At 40.8% G+C, this 22,315-nt stretch overlaps 1 protein-coding gene across 10 annotated transcripts in view; it reads right to left on the reverse strand.

The window, feature by feature from the left end:
- The window catches only part of OSBPL6 (oxysterol binding protein like 6), a 124,398-nt gene that overhangs the window by 53,181 nt on the left and 48,902 nt on the right, over positions 1 to 22,315 (reverse strand). For 6 of the 10 annotated variants that reach the window (XM_078393880.1, XM_078393907.1, XM_078393903.1 and 3 more), the window contains exons 3-11: positions 19,044 to 19,315; positions 15,387 to 15,482; positions 10,601 to 10,723; positions 9,966 to 10,019; positions 6,361 to 6,474; positions 6,085 to 6,255; positions 4,674 to 4,806; positions 3,081 to 3,184; positions 2,090 to 2,176 (exon numbers count right to left, since the gene is read on the reverse strand). In XM_078393880.1, the coding sequence (XP_078250006.1) occupies positions 2,090 to 2,176; positions 3,081 to 3,184; positions 4,674 to 4,806; positions 6,085 to 6,255; positions 6,361 to 6,474; positions 9,966 to 10,019; positions 10,601 to 10,723; positions 15,387 to 15,482; positions 19,044 to 19,145 (984 nt within the window). In that variant the 5' untranslated portion in view covers positions 19,146 to 19,315. The remainder of the gene's footprint in view (positions 1 to 2,089; positions 2,177 to 3,080; positions 3,185 to 4,673; positions 4,807 to 6,084; positions 6,256 to 6,360; positions 6,475 to 9,965; positions 10,020 to 10,600; positions 10,724 to 15,386; positions 15,483 to 19,043; positions 19,316 to 22,315) is intronic. The other 4 variants (XM_078393898.1, XM_078393914.1, XM_078393911.1 and 1 more) reach the window with 1 other exon arrangement.

Here is a 22,315-nt window from a genome sequence, read left to right on the forward strand (position 1 = left end):
TAATTTTCAAGGCGTACAGCAGCAACATCCCACTAGAACAGTGGTTCTTAACCTTTTTGAAAGAAACGCCCCCTTGAGGAAGTTATTATCACCCCCCATATCGCCCCTCTTCTGTTTCTTCGCCCCCACGTCACCCCTTTTTGTTCCATCCCCCCCCGAAAAATGAAATCACCCCCTGAAGGCAATATTGCCCAGGTTAAGAACCACTGCGCTAGAACACAACTACAATACTGTTGTTATTTCCTATACCGCATACTTATAATTAGAGGGAGGATTCTTAAGACATACTGTATCATATTTTTTCTGCTGCCTGTGTTCGAACCTATAAATGGGTTTGGGCATGTTTATGAGTAATCAGGTGAGAAAGGCCATTACTCATAAATATGTTTAAACTTACTTGTGGGTTCAAGTAGAAGTTGCAGAGAAAGTGTGAAACATAAAAATCTTCCTCCTACAACTTATAATTCTCCTTCTTTTTGGATTGCTCACCTACCAACCACTACTCTTGTCCTGTCAACAGTGAGGGCCGGAAAGGTTGCCTGTTGCAGTTTACTCGGCTGAGTGTATGCCCACACCAACCATAAGCCCCTCACTCCATCTCCTACAAGCGCTAAAGCAGCACCTGCCATTTAGTCTGGAGGTGGGTGGGAAAGGAATCGGTAGGAATTTGCATCCTCCTCTCCACCTTTGCCATACAGAATGTGAGAGTACTCACTCTCTCCTGAGAAGAAGGAAAGAAAACACTGTTTCCAGTACACGAGCCACACACAAATGACTTCCCTTTCTCTCCTTGTTTCTTTCCTAAATGGAGGGAGATACAGCAAAAGGCCATGGCAGAAAGAAAAGCAGAAAGATGTTCTTCGTGTTTGCCAGGCTCCAAAGCCACAGCTCAGTTAGAGCCTAACATTCTTCTTGCCTCTCTTACTCTCATGGAGAAAGGACTGCTTTTCTCCCCTTGTACAGCTTCAAGGAGAGGAGTCGGCAATATTACTGTCCCCTTTCCAGAAGCAGGACAACTGGATGCAATTGGAGGGTCTGTGACAAGCAAAACCAATTCTTTCCCTTGCAATTTCCTATCCCTGGTCTCATCATTTTAGCTTCTATCATCCTTCTATCATCTCACTCCCAACTCATTCTGCCATAGAGGCAGACACAACTGACATCCTGGGCTGTATCTCAGAAAGCAAAGAGAGCACACATAGATACCACTTTGTGTTCCTCATCAATTGTGAAATCTGGATTTTTTTTTTATCTAAGTTGACCTAACAGATTTTTTTCTCAGTTCTGGCTAGCTTCTTCATTTTACCAGACGCATTGTTTTACTTCACTTCTTGTAATAATTGGTGGGGGAAATCCTGTGTTAAAGCATCTGTAACCAATACATAACTTTGATTTAGGGTATTTACATAGAAATGGCTCTGTATACAGGCAAGCCATGCAATGCATTCTTGTTATGCATAATGGAAGTGATTTCTTGCGGCTTTCCATATTGTATTCACATACTATAACAGATGATACACAGATCATGCATGGCTTGGAACACATAGTGTACACACAGCTTTCCTAGATAGAAGAGAAATTGAGGACACCTATGTTATAAATAACATAATGTTGGACAATTACGTTGGACAATGCCTGCACAATTATGCATTTCAGCAAGAATGTTTTGGGCTTACATTTCCTAAACTTTCCCTGCTATACTGTGTGGCAAACCATTTGAAACTCAGATGACTTTTCAAAGCAGGCTCTATTATGGCATTGTGATCTTCAGTGACAGGGAGAAAGCCAAAGACCAGAATGAGGGAACAGAATTCAGGAACTTCCATTCTACGGCTCACATAGAGCAACTTGATATAATCTCAACATAGCCCCCCCCCCTTCTCTACATGAAAAATACTTTCATGTTAATACCTACAAGAACAACATTACATTTTGAGAGCATCAGGTTTTATTCTTCTGATTTTTAAAGGTTTTCAAGAAAGAGACAGCTCCAAAATCAGCTGGATTTTAGTGTTGCAGGGTGGTTGCTGTTGTTGAATTAAGTTATATAAAATTTTTGGTGAAAAGGGAATTAACATGAACTCAGTACCTGAAGCTGTATTTTAGTATCCTTGCTGACACTTTTTGTTCTCCACCTCCTTGTAACGCGCTTGTCTTTCTTATCTACACAGTTGGCCTACATCACAAGATAGTTAAAAGCAACAACATGCTATATTAAAGCTCACAGAAATGACACAGACAATATTGAAAAGATTAATTGCAAGAATATTTCTGTTAGCTTTCAGCAAATACAAATACATTAAGATTGTTAATTTAAGCTCCCCAAACAAAGCAAACAAGATGAACATTAAAGACAATCTTAAGAGCAAACTTAGAACTCAGTCCTGAAGCCATTTTACTCTATAGTTTTCCCTCAGTGAAAGAAGAGTTTTGTCCTTCCTTGTGCATGACAAAACAAAAGGGGGTGGGGAGAAACCCTTAAATATTAAGTTCATAAAATAAAGCACACAAAATTAAGCCAGCATCCTCAATTTTTTGTTGATTGTTTAATTTATAGTTCGCATGTAACCTGAATCTGAGAATGGGGAACATCCAGAAATCACAATCTGAAAGAACAACCCAGCTGATACACATCGGCACAACAGCTCCTGCAAGAAGTGGGAAGGTCTCAACAAACCACAGATGTTCAGTCCATGCTTTATTCCTTATAACATCAAACCTGGCATTTTGGTTTGTCTCTCCTCTGACAGGAATAATCCCAGAACAAGCCATGGTTTATATCTCTAGCTTGTCACTGCCAGAGACATTTGCTTGCAGCAGGAGTGACTAACATGCTGGCTTATTCGTAAGGCTCTCTGGAACCTTGGCTCACTGAGGCATGTGAACAGGCTAATAATATTCCACATATTCTTCTATCTTTTTTCACTGGCCTGACAATTTTTTTAAATGGATAATCCTATACTTGTTCAAACACAATCCTTAGTATCCTTCGGCAACCATGTTAGAGGTCTCAACTACAAAGCATATTGTATGTAAATTATTATTTAAAGATTTAATCTGGGTTTTGAAAATATATTTACCTGTATATCTGTAAAGTTTGGAGCTGACTGAGTTCTCTGAAGTATTTCTAAATTTTGAAGAATTTTACTGAGTTCCACAAGGTTTGATTGACAGTGCGCAAGATCTGACACAAATTTAAAAGAAAAAGAAAGAGGTAGATAGGTTACCATAGTTAAAACTGTATTTTGCCAGAGTTTCTCTTGCCATAGATGGGACTACCTTGCCTGTACATGAGCATAATCACAGTTCTTCTAGCAACATACATAAAACGTTTAGCAACACTGTGGGCCAGATAGGCGGGGTATAAATTAAATAAATAATAATAATAATAATATAATATTTTTACTCTCCTAATGGAATTTCTGCAGCAAGAAGGAAAAGAAGCAAGAGGGAGTGTGAAAACAAAGGAAGACAAGCAGAAAACAATGATAGGTAAACACCAGATGGACGGATGGACGGACAGACAGACAGCTGATCATTGTGGATACTGACAATAAATAACCCCTAGTAAAATACTTACCATCTAGTAATTAAATGCTTATAAGGGAAAGGAAAGTGCTCTCAGGAAAACAATTGGATTAGCCATTGCAAATCTGAAATTTAACAGTCCTTACAAGAAGATGTGGAGGAAACAGAAAGGGTAACTATTAAATCCTGCTGAGAGGGTTTTTCCCTCCATATCAAACAAAATGAACTATGAATAAACTCATTTTTTTAAAAAAAATAATTTTTAAAAACTAGGGATAAGGTACAAAAGGTAGAGTGGGATACGGGGGGAAGAGGCAGAAGGAGAACACAAAATGTACTGTCATCCAATCTGTTCATGTTGTGATACCAAGTCGACTTTTCGCCTTTCTACAATTTGATTGCCTCCAGGTTTCAACTTACAGTTACATCTTAGTCTAATTCTATGTTATTCAAGCACTATCTAGTGACTCAAGCCATTTATATAATAAATCCCATCGTTCTGTTGCATTTTGTATTGGACAGTCTTTCAACACTTCTGATAGTATATCCATTTCTATCACTTCCCATATCTTCTCAATGAGTTCCTCTTATTTTGGTATCTCTGATTTCTTCCAGTTCTTAGCATAAAGAATTCTGGCTGCAGTGACTATACATATAACTAGGTAGTTCTTTCTCTTGCCTGTATTATCTGGTATAATGCTCAATAAAAACAATTCTAGGGTTCGTGGAACATTACAAAGCAGTATTTTTGTAACAGAGTATGTACTGATATCCAATACCGTTTCGCTACTCTACAAGCCCACCACACATGGTAAAAGCTTCCCTCTTGTGCTTCACACTTCCAACAAACATTTGACACCTCTGTATAAATGTTTGACAATTTTTCCGGAGTAATATGCCACCTATAAAACATCTTATATATGTTCTCCTTGAAATTTACCAATTTTGTGAGCTTTATGCTATTTTTCCATATTTGCAATCATTGATCAATATCAATATTATGTCCTATAATAAACTTATAATTGTTAAGTACACAACCATCGCGATGCTGGTCAGTTATTAAATTCTCTGTCTCATTAATCCACCAAAAAAGAAGAAGAAAGTGAATTGAAAAAGATTAAGCATAAACCAAAGGAAGGACCAACCTTCCGCGCACCTGTCCATCTCCTCCGAGTCCTGCAACCAAGCAACTACTTTACTTTGGCCCGTGGTGCATGTTGCAGGTAAGGGCAGCAGGCTATTACTCCTGGGAATAGGTGGCTGCCATGGGTAGTTATTCTGTAACAAAATATAGAAACAGGGAGAATTGTGGTATTGACTGTTGGCAGACATTTGCTGAGGATAAAAACGTCAAGAACGAACAAACATTTGACACTTAAAACCAAGTAACTCAGAAGGTACAGTGGGGTCTCGACTTACGAACTTAATCCGTATTGGAAGGTGGTTCTCAGGTCGAAAAGTTCGTAAGTCGAATCTGCATTTCCCATAGGAATGCATTGAAAACCATTTGATCCGTATCTGCTCTTTTCCATCCATAGAAACTAATGGGAAGCTGCTATTCCGCCTTCTGCCACTAGAGGGGGATTTTTTTCTTTTTTTCTTTTAACCTAACTCTTTTCTTTCCTTTTAAAAAAGGAAAGAAAAGAGTTCATAACTTGAATCTAAGTTCGCAAGTCGAGTCCATATATTCCTATGAGAGCGGTTCGTAAATCGAAAAGTTCGTATGTAGAACCGTTCGTAAGTCGAGACCCCCAGCACAGCTGCCTTAAGTTATATAGCTTCTACCCTACAACAGTGCCATCCAAATGCAAAGATATATTGGCTGTAGTGGGTTTGGAACGGGTGGAAATGCTTGCACCAACACAACAGCCCAGGTGGATCTGCTGCCGCAACTCTTTTGCCAGCTGGGGCAAGGTCTTTGGCCACCTTGGCAAAAAAGAGCTGAGCTGGGATGGGCCATTTTAATGACCTTGAGAAATGGGAAATTTTCCCTTGAAATATTTCTTGCCACTCACCTTTGGAGAGGAAGAGAAGGGAAGATTTGCATTTCTTTTTAATGGCTGTTAACTGACACAGAGAATCAGCAATGTTTTAAGAGGGTAAAAGCCTTTTGAACCACTTTTGGTATGTTAGCAATAGTTAAAAAGAAAGGCAAAAATTCTCTGCCCTGCCCGTCAAAGGAGAACCAACAGGAAATTTCCAGTTAAGTGGCTTCTCCAATGGACAGCCACCAAGCTGCTTTGCTTTGCTCCCAGTGATCGCACATGCTGGAATCAAACCAAATGGAGCTATTTTATCTGCACATAAAAAACAGTAGCTCCTGACAGAATATCAGAAAGGCGTGGGTAGGAATACTCAGAGGCTGGGCTGCTTCATGCTGACACGTAGGTGTGTCGTCTGGTTGCTGGCAAAAGGAGTGAACCCGACCTTCCCCAGAGTGGACCAAACAGCAGGACAAATGCCTGTGTATTCAGGCAATTAACTAAAAAGGCAGGAAATAAACAGTACATGAATACAAACTGCATGATGATCTTCCACACCAAGGGCATGTTATACCTTAGCCTCAAGCAAAGCAACATTAGCAGCTGGTGAAGACTCCGTTGTCGAAGCTGGAGGGAATATATGGAAGCTAGCATCTCGAGGAGACCGTACAATCTCATTCTGACGATATAATCTGTGGTGACGCAGCTTTGACACCCAAGCATCAAATGACTCCTGTGATTTCACCTAGTGAAAAGAATTGTTAGGAGTAAGGAATTGTTCAAAGCCATCTTTCACCATGCAGTTTGACTCTTGCAAATGTGAAACAGAATTAGTAGGAGAACGCCTTACTTTCAAATGATAGATGTGCTCTTCAGTATCAAGGTCAATCCTGCGAGCTTTCTTTTTAATTGACATAACAGATAAGCCAACATCTATGCTCCCATGGACCTTTCCCTTTTGTGTCTGAAAAAAATCAAGACAAAACATTACCGATAGTTTAGGAAGTAAAAAGCTGATTTAATTATTCTATATAGTTTCTAATAGCAATATATATTTTCTCAGAGCTTGGGAAAAATTGGACCATAATTCCCGGGAGCTTCCAAGTTTTGTGTTCAGGGGTTATAGATGAAGAATTTCAAAAGATGAAAGATAACATTGTTAAATACTTTAATGAGCAGGAACTCAGAAAGTTGTGAGTAAATACTGTATATCAAATGCTATTTCCTGGAAGGGACATCATAAACCTAGGAATCCATGATCATTTCTTGACACCAATATCTGATAAGAAAAGAGATGCATGAAATATATAGTAGACAGAACATTTTAAAATTATGATTGATTGATTGATTGATTTTAAGTCTTAAGCTAGGAATCAAAAGTCATATGCATCTATGAGAAATAATTGTGCACATATCTAAAGGATTTTTCATTTTGTTTACATTTCTGTGGTGGCTGGTCTCACTGCTGAAAAGGAACATCACACTTCATATTATCCCATGTCAGATGTGAGAATGACATACGTATAGGGTAGCCATTGGTCAAGATTTTGGCTTGAGTGCCAGATCCTATTCTATGGGTCCACAGTCTGCAGTGTCTCGATTTGATGATATTTTGAAATTTGTTGACAAACAGGTAAATACAGTACAGAAAGGGGGGAAAGGGAGTGTCTTGACCTTTTGCTTATTCTCTGTTTAAATTACACTTTGTGGAGAAGAAACTTTCAGTTTTGAAAGCTTCCTCCTGTATTTCTTTATCTGGCAGCATTCCTCCTTCAGCATCATGCTGCGATTCCTTATTGACATTCTGCTCTGTGTTCTCTACATCCCAGTAGTCCTGCAACCAGCAGTTCTCCAGGACAGGGAGACGTGCAGATTTGCAAGCAGACGGTGATGCTGTTGATGACTGCTGCTCCTTCTGCATCTGCTGTTTCCACTTGCTTTTCTCCTCCTCCTTGCATGAAGGAATATTCAACAGGACGCCCACTTGGCATCCTCAGTTCACCTCAGTGCCGCATGTTCCGCACCCATGACTTAAGTGTTGCTATGGAAATAGCCCAAAAGAGTAGTATGAAGCCTACACACCACCACCAAATTGTCTAAAAGGTGAGTAATAAGACAAAGAACCATTGCTTTCCCTCTTCTCCCTCAGTGCTAGGCAACGGTCTCTCTTTTCCTTGTCTGAAGAGCACCTTTGTACAACTGCACATATTTAATAGGACTCTAGACAACAATTTCCATTACGTAATTACTCCATTGTAGACCACTGGCAACTATGTACTAATTTCTACATGTCAACAGACAGTTCCAGAAGTGTAACTAGCATCCTTCTTTATCCTTTGGATAACAGTTGAAAACTTTATTTGCCTAAAAATTTCAGTTGGACAATCCGTCCTATACAACAGCGGTCCCCAACAGTTTCGGAACCATGTACCGGTTTGGGGGTGGGTGGGCTCAGTGTGCAGGGGGTGTGGGCATGTTGCGCTCGGGGGCGTGTCGCACTCATGGGTGTGTGTGTGTTGTGCTTGCGTGCATTAGTGTGACATGCCTACCCACAAGCGCAACACACCCATGTGTGTGTGGGGGGGCAGAAATACGTCTCTGCGGCCCAGTCCTAGGAAGCCCATGGACCTGCACCGGGCCACGGAATGGAGGTTAGGGACCCCTGCTATACAATAGTTAAACTTATTTTAAAATCTGTTTTATAGTTAGGTTTTCATATTTGCAATGTTTTGTGAAATATGACCATTTGGGTTTTACTTGTCTACCATTCTGATATTTTTTTCATCAGTTATAAACAAGCAATTCCAGTATAAATCACTGTATCTGCAGACTGAAACATTCATCATAGTCTCTTACAGTGGGCAATTTTTACCACAACGACAGTTTGTGTCCAAGTAAGTTAAAAATAAAATGAAAACACTGCATGGATCACAGTGAAAACATAACATGGTTAAGAGTGAGAGGAGTTACAAAAACAAACACAAAAAAGGGAAAACAGAAGCCAAATAAAGACAGCACAAGGAAAATCACACACTGAAGCAGCAAACAAAGTAAATCAACTGGACAGGGCAAAGTCTTGTGCAAATTTTAAAATAAATTGTTAGCTGCCTTTGGTGATCTTCTGTGGATTTTCTTCAAGAGACAGGTACAAAGTTTAAGAGCAGCTACAATAAGGCTCTTTTGCTTGTCCCAACCAGGTGTGTCGTGTGTATCGGCAGGACTGAGAAGCCAATCTCCCTCAAAGATCTGAAAAGATCTCATGCCTTTTCTCTTTCAAATCTCAGTGGGAAGGTAGACAAGAGACGGCAAATATTACACACGCCGGAGCAACCCCATCCCTCCAAATGCTCACATCAATATACTGTAAGAAAGAACTGGACTGCCAGAAATCCAGGGCTGGTATCTCATCACCCCTGCACTTGGAAAACTACAGAGTTCCTGCACTCTCCAAAAATCTTTCCTAACAAAATGAAGGATCTTTAAAACAAAGATCCTGAAAAACTGCGCATTCTAGGGGCCAATTCTTTTTTTTTTAATTAAAAATGGGGTGTGGAGGTTTTCAAGGGTGCTGGGGGATCTATCAAAACATGGCAATTTTCTTCCCCTGACCAAGAGGAAGTCACAAGGGATATTCTGGCCAAAGAATGTATAGATCCTGTGGGGGAGATGGGATCACCCCTGGGAACACATACAGCCCAGGACCGCCCTTGATATCAGAGCAACACACATGACACACAGCCTGATGCTCTGAGAACTAGGGAGAAGGACAAAATCTTGTCTCATTTTGTGCCAAACTTGGAATCACTGCAGATCTTCAAAAGAACCTTCAGGAATTCATATGTTCTTCACCGTTTTCTCCTACAATAATTTCACTAGATTGCTGCATCTATGACATCATTTGACTTGTAATTTAAGCTTTTCTTTCTAGCAGGCTAGACATCTTTATGATATATTGTTAGAGCTTATTAATGATGGATTTTAATATAGTCATAAGAGTTCTGGAATTGTTATACTGCATACCTATATTTAGGAAGTCACTTTTGGAGATCTTTTCTCTAAAAGGCTGCCTACTAACGTAAATATTTAAGATTAATGAACAAGGAAAAAGCAGGAACAGCTCACACTGCTTCTACTTTTCCCACAGCTAACCTCCCTCCCTATTCTTTATGAGTGCCAGAGGTTGTGTCAGACAGTTCAGAACTTCTACACCTCAAAATACCTAAATGGACTCTTCAGCTGGCCACCAATAAGAGCAGGCTGGTAACTCTTGACACTTCCATGAATAATACTCAAGGCAGAATCAAATGAAGGAAAGGCATGTGCCTTGTAACAGAGGAGGTCTTTCCCCCAAAATAGGCTCTCCTACATGCCCACAGCTACCAAGCAAGAAAGGATGAGTGATAGGAATATGCATTATCCAAATTAAATTCACCCACCCACCCCCTTTTTACTTACATCAATTGGTGATTTCGAATACTTCAGCATTCCGTTATCCAGGACAAAAAAACGCTGGGGAAAACAATGTTTAAATGATTTTATAACATCTGGCATAAAACAGGGTAACTTGGCTGATGGAGATGAATGTCTGTTTTTCGTAGTTTTTCAGTAAATGATGGGCAGCAGAAATAAAGTTAAAGCACAACCATCGCCCAGCTCTTTTGGTGGCAACTTATTATTATATGAATGCACAGCCATTTGTTCAGCATTTTTTCAGTCTTCAAAGCACTTCCCATAAGTATGGCTGCAGTAACTTTTACTATAACCCTCTCATAATATGCCCGAGAGGAGAATACCCTTGTGCAATAGCCTGCCCAAACCCATTCAAAAATGAAAATGTCCACCAATAAACAAGCGTTACAGAGCAGGCCCTTCTCTTCTTAGCAAGAAACATCGTTATCTGTTATGGCACATATCTGCTAAAGAAGGCTCCATACTGATAATACACTAATCAGAGAGAGCATGGTCCATAAATATTTATTCTCCCTCTCCACAAAAAAGTCCAAGAGCAAACTGATTTGTCATAGACAGTAAGGATCCTTTCATTTTAATCTAAAGCAGTCATTTCTGCAATATTTTATGGATGTTTTTACCTTGTGCCAGCCTTTTAAAGGCCATTTCCTTTTCTTCAGCATGAATCCTTCATGTTTGTCTGGCTTCTGAACATTAGTCTGACCAATTTTCAAGCCTTCTATAATTTCCCAGCTGTCTGGCTCCTGAAAGAAAGGGCAGGGAGCAAACTCATAATTTCAATATTATCTGAAATGGCTCATTACCATATGAGCCATGTTTTCACACTTTTCAGATGGCAATCCCACATGCCAGGGAGACGTACGTCTGAGTAAGGATACATAACCTTGGGCTGTTAAGTGTCCATGTTTGTCGAATGACAAAGAGCAATATTAAACTGAATTGCCTCCTGGATGCTATGCTAGGTAATCAGATTTTAGGAGACTTCCTTTACAGTCCAAAGTATTTAAAAAACAATCCTGGGGCAGAACTATTTGTTACAGGTGATGTAGAGCTGCCTAAATTCAGTTCTCCTCATTTCCTCTTGCAGCAAGTTGGAAGTGAAATCCATACGGCGTGAGAATTCAGCTCCTTGTGGAGGAATCCAAGGAAACGGGGGGGGGGGGGGGGCAGGCTGTGATCTTCACTGAAACTACTGGTTGGCCACTCTAAGAGTTTTAGACACTGGAGAGATACTTGGTCTGTTCCCACGTGGTCTTTATAAGCACTACCACTAAGACTTCCTAATCCGATAGCAAACCTTAAGCAGGGCTGAGCTCTAGCACCTCTTGTGGTAGAAATTGAGAACATTCTAAAAACTTGGATCAGGTTGTCAGGCCTCAAACAGCATTGATAAATTTAAATTCAGCTGTGTCTCTGTAATTAGATCAGTGGTTAGAGAACAGGGGTAAATTACCCCAAATGGGGTAAAAATGAAAATCCTGGGGGTAATGAGAATGGTTGCGGCAGCATGACCCTCCTCATTACCCCCAGGCATTTTATTTCCGACAATACTGTGTGTAGGCGGGCATTCCGTTGTGGGGAGAGCGAGCGCTGATGAGGAGGCCCCCTTCCCGCCCCGCTTCACCTGAGCTCATGGCCAGTGGACCTGCCAGCACTGCGGTGCCCAGCTCCCTTCAGCTTTCCCAGCAGTGTGGCGGCTCCAGACTGGCTGCTTGGGCGGCAGCAGGTCCCGGGTGAGCGCAGAAGCGGGGGGGGGGAGAGGGTTGGCCATGGATGGTGAGAGCGGAGGGGCGGTGCTGGGAGGGGGCAGGGTAATGTTGGTGTATATAAATTTTTTGGGGGGGGGTAAAAGATAAAAAAGTTCCCTGGTCCCTGATTTACATGGTGAATCAGCAACAACTTCTGGTCGCCCAATATAACTTTAAAGTGTTACAAAGGCATTCTACCACCAATGCAGTAATAAAAAATCATGCCAGTGAAACTATGTCACTGCGTGTTATATTTTATGCATAGGACATCAGAAAAGAAGTGTAACTGACTTGAGGCCTTACCACAGATTAAGAGAGCAGAATGGCAACCAACAGAACAAGATAACAAACATAACTGCCATCCTACATCCCAAACATTGTCTTTGATGCCACCATACAGGCGTGGGCAACCTGCAGCCTTTCAGATGTTGTTAGATGATAACAACATCACCCGCTACTCTTGATTATAGTGGCAAGGACCTATGGAATATCAGCACATGGAGAGCCATAAATTTGTTCTACCATGTATAAAACGCAAACAAATTACAATGCCTAAGATTACTTTTGTGATGTGGATATTATGGTGTATTTTCTGGCAGCAACATTATCATGAACTATGGACTGCATCTCAATTATTTTTCATTAATTAGCTTTTCATTACATTCTTCCATGAGATGCAGCTTTTGTAGGTACAATTATCTTCAAAACTATGTACATACAAAATTAGAACTATTCATATTGGAATGAATTTGAAGTGAAATCAATAACTTAAAAGTTGACCATGTTCAACAGAGCAGTAAGAATTGACTGCTTTTGTGCCCTTCTATTTGTGTATGAGATCAATATTTAAAATCCTACAACAATCAGTATATAAAATAATTATGTCTTATGGAAGTTTTACATACCATGTTTCCCCAAAAATAAGACAGGGTCTTACAGTGTATCACAGAAGTGAGTACACAAAATATTGACATTTTGTGCCCAATTTGGACATTGTCACTTAGGGGTGTACTCACTTTTGTTGCCAGCGGTTTAGACATTAATGGCTGTGTGTTGTGTTATTTTGAGGGGACAGCACATTTACACTGTTATACAAGCTGTATACTCACTGCTTTACGTTGTAGCCAAGTGTCATTTCTTCAGTGTTGTCACATGAAAAGATATACTGTACTAAAATATTTATGAAATGTGAGGGGGTGTACTCACTTCTGTGATGTACTGTATATTAAATTTTGCTCCAGAAATGTATTAGGGCTTATTTCCAGGGGATGTTTTATTTTCTTTCATGTATAACAATCTACATTTATTCAAATACAGTCATGTCATCTTCTGGTTGCTGCACAATGGTGGAGGGTGGGCTTTCACTTAACTGGGGCTTATTGTTGGGGTAGATCTTACATTATGAGCATCCTGAAAAATCATACTAGGGCTTATTTCCAGGTTAGGTTTTATTTTCACAGAAACAAGGTATTAATTGTGCTTTCCATGTTTCTTAAACTTGCAGTTGTTCAGTTTCGTTTAACTTTCCTTTGTTTGTTTATTGTGGAAGAAACTAATAGACAAACACTACACTAATAGCATCATTTCCATTTGTTTCTTTCCATCAGGAGAATAGTCAATAGAAGTACTGCTTTCCTAATACAATATTTACTTACCCTAGAAACTCTCCTCTTTTGTGTATTTTTTCACCGGTGGAGGCTGCAAATGGCACCATCTGGCCTTCGTTAGGTTTTAATTTAAATTAATTAAAATTTTCCTAAGCTCTTAGAATCCCTAGGGCTCCCTTTTTGCCCTAGGGAAGCCTCTGGGAGGCTCAGGATTGATTGGGGGAGGGGGCCCTTGAACAGTCAAAACCTGTTGCAAAATGCCTGCTTCTGGGAGTGAGATCACTGGGAGTAATCTGGTGATGATGTTTGGCTCTTAAACCCTTCCTTTTCCATCCCAAGGCTTCCCCAGGGCGAAAGAGAGCTCCAGGGAGCTTCAGAAGCTGGAAGGGGAGGGGACGGAAAGTTTTTAAATTACTTTACATTAAATGTTGCCAGTGACAGATGGTGACATCACTTGCTTCTGCAGTATAAATTTACACCAATAGCATTTTGGCCGTTGTTACAGAACTCATCTCAGTGATACCAGTTAGGTTATCATCTATATGAAATCAGTAGTAAAGCACTCGGAAGACCCAGTGCCAGAAAAACATAGGGAAAATCCAGCCCGGGGAGGCAAAATGGAATGCAGGAATTATTTTGGTGATACTTTCTCCCTTCGTGGTCCCATAAATCTGCTCTGGAAAAAATGGCTTCTCTTCCCATTTGGTTGGCAGCTGTTCTCCATCACCTGAGTAACAACAACTGGACACAACATGCAGCATTTGGATCAGACCAGCTTCTGTACCCTAGCAGCTCCACTTTTCCAAGGCCCCAATATTCCATAAGTCTGTAAACATGGGTCATTTTAACAATTTTCGTTCAGATTGCATAAGAGTTTACATAATTTACTTCATTTGCAGACAATTTTCTTAAGCAGAAAGACTGGCAACTCAGGCCTAATCTACATTTATAGTTGCCTCGCAATAAGTCTGTTCTCAATAGAATTGATTTAGAAATCACGTGGTATTTGGGTTGAGGTGTGTGTCCTCTTGGGAAAATGTTTAAGATCTTTTAAAGCTGTGGTGTATCTTGGTTGAGGGGGCTACACTGGCATTTCATTTGAGGCTTGTCTGCTTTGCCCCCACACTGGCCACTCAGCTCAGCTGCTGTGGTGTGCGGAGGGAGGGAGGGAGGGCAAAGCAGCTTGTCCCTTTAGAAAACTTGGCTGCTTCTGTCCCTTTAAAAAGGTTCCAACTGTTCCCATGTTTCCCATAGAATACAACAGAGAAATGAAGGGTGCCTGACTTTGCAGTGATACAAAAACACTGATCCAAGCATGGATCCCCATGGAACCACATGATTTCAACACCGGATCATCTCCAAACCACTGTCCAGTCCATGGGCCGAGATTGTGCCTATGGTTGAGAATGTTTTGTGGATAATCCTACATAGAAATCCAGTGAATCCAAGAGCCTCTGATCCATTTTTTGCTCAAAGACAGCTTTTCACTCCTCCAACCCTGCATTGGACTTGCTGCCTCCCCCCCCCCCCGCCTTTCCTCTCAGGCTCCCTGCATTTGTACATCCTTCATTCCTTCCTCCCTGCCAAGGGATTTCGTTGTTGCTGCCGCCACCTCCCCCCATCACCCCTGCTGTTTACCCAAAGTTGCGATTTGCAGCAACAGAATTGTTTACGTTATGCAGAATTGATTGGGGTTCATATGTGTGCTGCAATAATTGACCCTCTGGTAGAACACTGTTTGACATTGTTTTCCAACAAAAAAGCACACTTTCCTGGCAAGGTAATCCGTGTTTCTGTTTATGGCATGGGGAACACCTTTTTTACATTAAGTTTTTTTTTAAGCAGAAGGTGATACAAGTGTGTTTCTTTTTTGTCAATGGGATCATGCCCTCGCTTGAGTATGATTTGCTCTGCTTTAATTTCACTGATTTGTGTACTCAAGGGAAGTGAGACCAGCAAGCACATATAGTATCACAAATAAGGATGTTTCACACAAATATACAATATCTCATTGATTTAACCACTATTGTAGACATTGTGATCTTACTTACTTTAGATATGCTGACTGGCTCATTTTCCAGTAGCGGCTTGCTGATTACGAAGTCCGCACTTCCAGAAGAAACATTCCGCTCTAGTACATGGCCACTCTAAAACAATCAGAAACAACAAGAGTAAACATTTTTCTACATTCAAAATTGATGCCAGTCAATATGATACAGATTATAGAACTGTGTCGCATTCTCAGAGCTTAACTATTCTATGCCCAAAGTCCAATCAACCTTCTAATTCAAAAATTCAAAACTGAGAGTCTTAAGGCATGTCACATTTTGGCAACATCTTAGCTGTGCAGAAGGGTGCAAATATTAATAAAATGAAATGTGTCATGTGAGATATTGCTGTTACCCCACAATTTGCAGTCTGGTGCCTCTTCAGGAGGAAAAGGACAATACAGTGGTGCCTCGCATTACGGCGTTAATTCGTTCCAGTGAAATCGCTGTAGAACGAAAACGTCGTAAAGCGAAATTAAAAAGCCCATAGAAACACATTAAAACCCGTTTATTGCATTCCGATGGGCTGGAAACTCACCGTCTGGCGAAGATCCTCCACAGGGCGGCCATTTTCGCTGCCTGTGCAGTGAGGAATCCGTCCCAGAAAACAGCGGGGGGGCATTTTGTTTACCCGGCGGCCATTTTGAAACCGCCAATCAGCTGTTCTAAAATCATCATTTTGCAAAGAATCGGTTCCCGAAGCAGGGAACCGATCATCTCAAAGCGAAATTCCCCCATAGGAAACATCATAAAGCGATCGCAAAAAGTTCATCGTAATGCGGTTTCGTCATTAAATGGAGCAATTGTAAAGTGAGGCACCACTGTACAAGTTACTCAAATAAATCAAATAAACAAGCAAGGTTTTATTATAGTTAAGTTCTGCCAGACTTCTTGTCCTAATTTTCTTCACATTCAGTGGCCTTTTCTCGTATCTTCTTGCAGCAGCTGCTAGCTTGGGAGTAAAGAAAAACAAGCAATCATGATAATAATTGCTTCTTGTAAAAACAAAACGAAGGAAAGGAAGAAAATGTTTAAAAGTTCACAGCATAAATATTTGTCATATATAGGTATTATAATGGAGAGCAGATATCTGAGCATTCCTCCTCTCACAGGATAAAGAATTAAAATATTCTGCCAGCCCCTGCGCCCACTGAGGGCACATCTGCTCAAAGGGGGTGTGTGTTCCTTCCCTGAAAGCTACTTCCCGTGTGGACCCTCCCTATACAGGTGTCCCATGTCACAGTAGTGACAGGATACAACAATGACGGTGGGGCCACAAGTAAGAGACCCCCCAGCTCTAGCCATGAAGTGACTGTTAATGAAGCATCGAACTGCAAAACTGTTGTACCTTCCTTGAATTACACTGAACAGAACATTTCGTGTTTTTCTATGCTGTACTAGAAGTCATAAAATTTAAACCTTTGCATTTGTTCCCAGAGGTGTCTTATTCAGTGGCAATCAGTAAGCGGCAATTCACTAAATTGCAATCTATCTGTCTTAAATATGCCTGCCCTCTTTTATCATTATGATATAGAAACGTATCTGGTGCACTAAAATAACATAAATCTTTTTAGACATTTCTACAGCTATTCCCTCAAGAGGCTTTAACTGAACAATACTCATACTATGGAAATGTCAAGCACACAGGAGAGGTTTCTTCAACGCTTTGCTCTTTGAAACCCCTAATTTTGTAGCACAAATGTCATTTTGAAATGAAACAGGTGGGTCCGCTTCAGGAAAAAGTGCCTTGTAAAAAACACATGGCAGAAATACATCCCAATCAAAATTATTTCAAAAGCTCTTTTCCAAGAGAAAATGTACTGAACAATGCATTTTTCTTTTGGAATATGTTTGATAGATTGTACTGCTCAAATTCAAATAGCAATTTAAAGTTGTCATAGATGAAACATTTGACAGGTTTAGTAAGAGAATCAAGGAGCTAAAGACATTACTAAAATGTACCTCTGCCTCACACAGAGAAAAAGAAACTGAGAACCATGGGTTTTAATTAGACCTTAGTTCTTTCCACATAGTTAAAGTAAGTGAAGAAACACCCAGATAGCTTTCTGCACGATTTTCCAATGCACATAAGGTCCAGGTACATAAAGCGGAATATACCTAAAGTGAATGCACACACAGTCTAGTGGCCAGGGATGCGATTTTCAGGAATTCCAGGATCCCCAGTCCCATAATTCTGCAGAGGAATCTCCCAGGCCGAATGATAGGATCGGGAGCCGTCAAGCCAGCAGGAAGTAGAGCAGCCCCCCCTCAGTCAGCTCCATGCTGTCCCTGTGCTGCTTCTCTGAACTGCTAGAAAAGGGCCCATTGCACCATGAAGTTGCAAGGATTCCCTGTGACTTGCAAAGGGACATGGGGGAATGAGTTCCAATAGAGTCTTCCTTCGTATACTCTACATGGAGGCAGCCCCCCATCAGATCTCATTGGGGGGGAAAAAATCCTTGGCAACATATCTCTGAAAATGCCTGAAAGTGACCTCAAAAATAAAAATTTTGAAATAAACTAGGTATTAGCATAAGTATTCCTCACTAGGGGAATACTTGAGGGACGTGGTGGCGCTGCGGGCTAAACCGCAGAAGTCTGTGCTGAAGGGTCAGAAGACCAAGCAGTCGTAAGATCGAATCCACGCGACGGAGTGAGCGCCCATCGCTTGTCCCAGCTCCCGCCAACCTAGCGGTTCGAAAGCATGCAAATGCGAGTAGATAGATAGGGACCACCTCAGTGGGAAGGTAACAGTGTTCCGTGTCTAAGTCGCACTGGCCATGTGACCACGGAAGATTGTCTTCGGACAAACGCTGGCTCTATGGCTTGGAAACGGGGATGAGCACCGCCCCTTAGAGTCGAACACGACTGGACAAAAATTGTCAAGGGGAACCTTTACCTTTACCTATTCCTCACTATAGCAAAAGAAGCGATGGGTATCTTTTCACCCAAAAAAGTAACTGTTCACAGGACCCTATGTTATTTGTAACTAGATTGGTACTCCCCAAGCTGTGGTGGAGAATGAGGAAGTGAGTAAGTGAAGGCTTTTGCTCTCCTTTGGCTTTGTTGTATCATTGACATTGCCCATTCCTCAGCTGTATCAAGAGGACGCAAGGTATATATAACTGAAATGGTCATAACTGCCATGTATGCACTCTTATACGAATTACTGTATTGTTTTTAGTTTGGGGGGGGGAGGTCGCAAATGTGCTGGGATAAAATGTTACATTATTCTATTTGAGCTATAAACTCCAATAAAATAACATTTAGAAGGTGACAGAAAATACACAAAATCACCCCATTCACGGGAAACACATATGTACTGCAACACTCCTCAGATAAAGCAGGTATAATAAAATTTTTATCTTATAAAAAGCCCCACACCAGCCCAGGCTCTCCTACATCCTTACACAAGGGCATCTGTAGTTCAAATTCTCCTTTCCATACATTCCTTTTCAAACCAGCAGTGGGAAATCAAAGATAACAGGGTGTACAAGAGACTTTATCAATATTTATTAATAATAATACTATCAATACAAATACTGGTAATACTTGAGTCTGTTGATTTTCACCCTTCTCTTTCAACAAAAGAGAAATAAATACAGTAACAATAAAGGGAAAGGAACTGCGGAGTGAACAAAAGAGGATTCTTTTACTTACTTGCTTACTCTCCCTCAGGGAAGACGATGAAGAGGAGGCACTTTTATGAGATGGTGTAGAGGTTTTGTGAGCAGGAGATATACCTTTCTCCTCTGAACTCATCACTGCAGCTAAATTCTGGTGATCGGTTTTCACGGTTAAAGACTACATTAATCTCTCTTTTCAGTCTTCCCTATAAGAAGTGAGCCAAATGATTTTCAGCATTACTCCAGTTCACAGTGTGTCCTTTATAGGAAAGGCGAAGATGAATTCAAAAGGCATCCAAACCAGACCTTGAAAGAGAAGAAAAAGATGAAGAGGTTGTTTCTATACATTAGTGGTGTCGAACTGTGGCCCTCCAGATGTTCTTGGCCTTCAACTCCCAGAAATCCTGGCCAGCAGAGGTGGTGGTGAAGGCTTCTGGGAGTTGAAGTCCAAGAACATCTGGAGGGCCACAGTTCGACACCACTGCTATACATGCACTTTATGCACACACACACACACACATACACAATTTGCACAAACATGCACATGACAACCAATGAGGTATAGTGCTTAAAGGATAAACTAAGACTCAGGGGAGCTGTTTGGCCATGGGAGATCACTGCACGGTGACAATGGTGAAACCACTCCTATGTATCCTTCATGCCATTGTAAACACTATTAGAGTTGCAACTTGATGGCACACAACACGCACATGTGCATGCACACACACATATTTTCCCCATTATACATGCCCTAATAAACAAAAACGAGGCAGGGGAGATTTACCTATTTAGCTTTGAAGCAGTCTATAAGCCAACCTCAGCCAAGCCAATGAAAAGCCTGTGGCTTATGTTTTTGCAACGTACAAAATACTTGTGTCTTGCAATGCAAACTGGAGATGCAAAGCAACTGAAGACTATTTGGCATAGGAGCAGGGCAGGAGCCGCTGTGACGCATTTTCAAAGGAGTACCAACTGGAAAACGAGGAAGTCATTCTATCTGGGAGGCAATTTCTGTTCTGCACAACTTCTAACAAATGCTTTCCCCGATTATAGAATACATTTCTCTCTTACAAGATATTGATTGGTCTTTCCTGCTGCTATCCAAGTGACAAGCACTTGGCAACTAAGTTACATAAAATTAGCTTTCCCCAATCTCTACCCACTCCTCTACAGTTTATTTGTTTAAACACAGAAACAAATTCACACTCACATAGGACTGAGGATATAAAGTGAGTGGGTGGCACAATGTATGAAGGGTATAAACAAACCCTCTGCTTAATTTCACAAATCAAATGCCTGGCCAATAACACAAGAAGTTTCACCAGACATTTTCCGTGGAATCCGCTTTCATAGCTTGGCTGCAGACTTGGACAGGGTGTGTGATATGAACAGGCTGTCTTGTGTAGAGTGCATTGCTCCCACTGCTGCACAACACACATTGACTTTAACCCCGTTTGATATTGGAGGAAGGGCTTCCAAGTGGTCAGGACATGGAGCTTTGAAACAAGTCTATTTCACAGGACTTCTGATTTAGAGAGTATATGTGGATTGCAACTCCATTGGACAAAAGGAACTTTATTTTTCCTAATATTTGCACATGTGAGTGGGCATATCGTAGAAGAAAAAAAATTAAATTTACTCCCATCCTGTCTCATACATACACAGCTCAGTAACAGAGCTGATGCTTTGTATCCAGCAGGTCCTGGATTCAATTCTTCGTACCTCCCTTCAGGGCTAGGAAAGGCCCAGAGACTTACTGTCAGCATCAAACAAGTACAGTGGTGCCTCGCAAGACGAGCGCTTCGTAAAACGAAGAAATCGCATCACGATGAAGTTTTTGCAATCCCAAAAGCGATTGCAAAACGATGTTTCCCATGGGGTTTTTTCGCTTTGCAATGATCGGTTCCCTGCTTCACTAACCAATTATCACAAACGAAGATTTTCGCACAGCTGATCGGCGGTTTCAAAATGGCCGGCGGGTAGAAAAAAATGGCCACCCGCTGTTTTCTGGGACGGATTCCTCACTGCATGGGCAGCAAAAATGGCCACGCTATGGAGGATCTTCACTGGACGGTGAGTTTTAAGCCCATAGGAACACATTGAAGGGGTTTCAATGTGTTTCTATGGGCTTTTAAAAATCGCTTTACGATGTTTTCATTCTACAGGGACTTCGCTGGAGCGAATTAACATCGTAATGCGAGGCACCACTGTATAGGACTCGATGGGCCAGTTACATGGAAGTAGCTTTCTATGTAACAACTATTGAAAACCAAAGTCCCAATGCCATGCTTTGACTCTCACAAGCTAAGGAGCTATGTATATTTTAGCAGTGCAATGACATAACACAGAAAGGGTCCATGCTCCATTTACAAGTCTGTAACTACATGGCATGCTTGAATTAACAGTGCGTAAATACAGCACAAAGGTCTATAGTATGGGTGTTATTTAAAGACGTACATATGCTCTTGATTTAGCACATTTTTTTTAAAAAAAGAGATTCTCATATGTAAAATAGCTGAACTTTAAAATGCTTGGCATATTATGCCAAAAGAGGAAAATAATAATTTTAGTTCATTGAACTGTACTCAAGAGCTTATTAAAGAGCTAAAAAGGAAATGTTTTCAGCTATTTATGGTGAATAGGGTGATAAAAACACTTGTCAACTCGACTGTGGATAAGTGAAAATCTAAATCACAAACATCTGAGCTCCATTCAATTGATTCATGTGGAAAATTTTATATTTATATTTGGCATGAGTTGTATGAGAGAAACTGATAAAGAGAGGAGATGTGATTATTGGGCTGTGTCTTGCCCTTTTAAAAGACATTAATGCAGTAGAACATGGTACTAGTCAACAACTTGATGGAAAAAATAAGATGTTTTAAGAAATGCTCAAAAGCAATAGGTGAGTGGATAAACGGGAAACAATATTTTTTCCATAGCTTCTTGTAGAAAGAACAAGATGAAAAAGTTTAAAAGGTAACATGGTGATAATCATGAGATGAGTGGATGAGGATCAAGGAGATCCTGTGTTCAAGTCCTCATGGAATGGAGCTTGCTGGATGATCTGGGGACTAGACTACTCTCATTCTAACCAACCTCACATAGTTAATGAGATAACTAATGACATAACATGACAAGCAAACTTTGAGTTGACTACATGGTCATTTAGGTTTGGTCCGCTGCATGAACAGGATCGTTCATTCCTAAAGATGGTGATTAGATGACATCCTTGCTGGAAAGAACCAGGTCTCCCCCCAGATCAGTCCTATATGCATCTTTCTGAACCCTTGTCAAGGGCATCTA

Source organism: Pogona vitticeps, chromosome 1, assembly GCF_051106095.1.
Source record: "Pogona vitticeps strain Pit_001003342236 chromosome 1, PviZW2.1, whole genome shotgun sequence".
Classification (NCBI taxonomy): domain Eukaryota; kingdom Metazoa; phylum Chordata; class Lepidosauria; order Squamata; family Agamidae; genus Pogona; species Pogona vitticeps.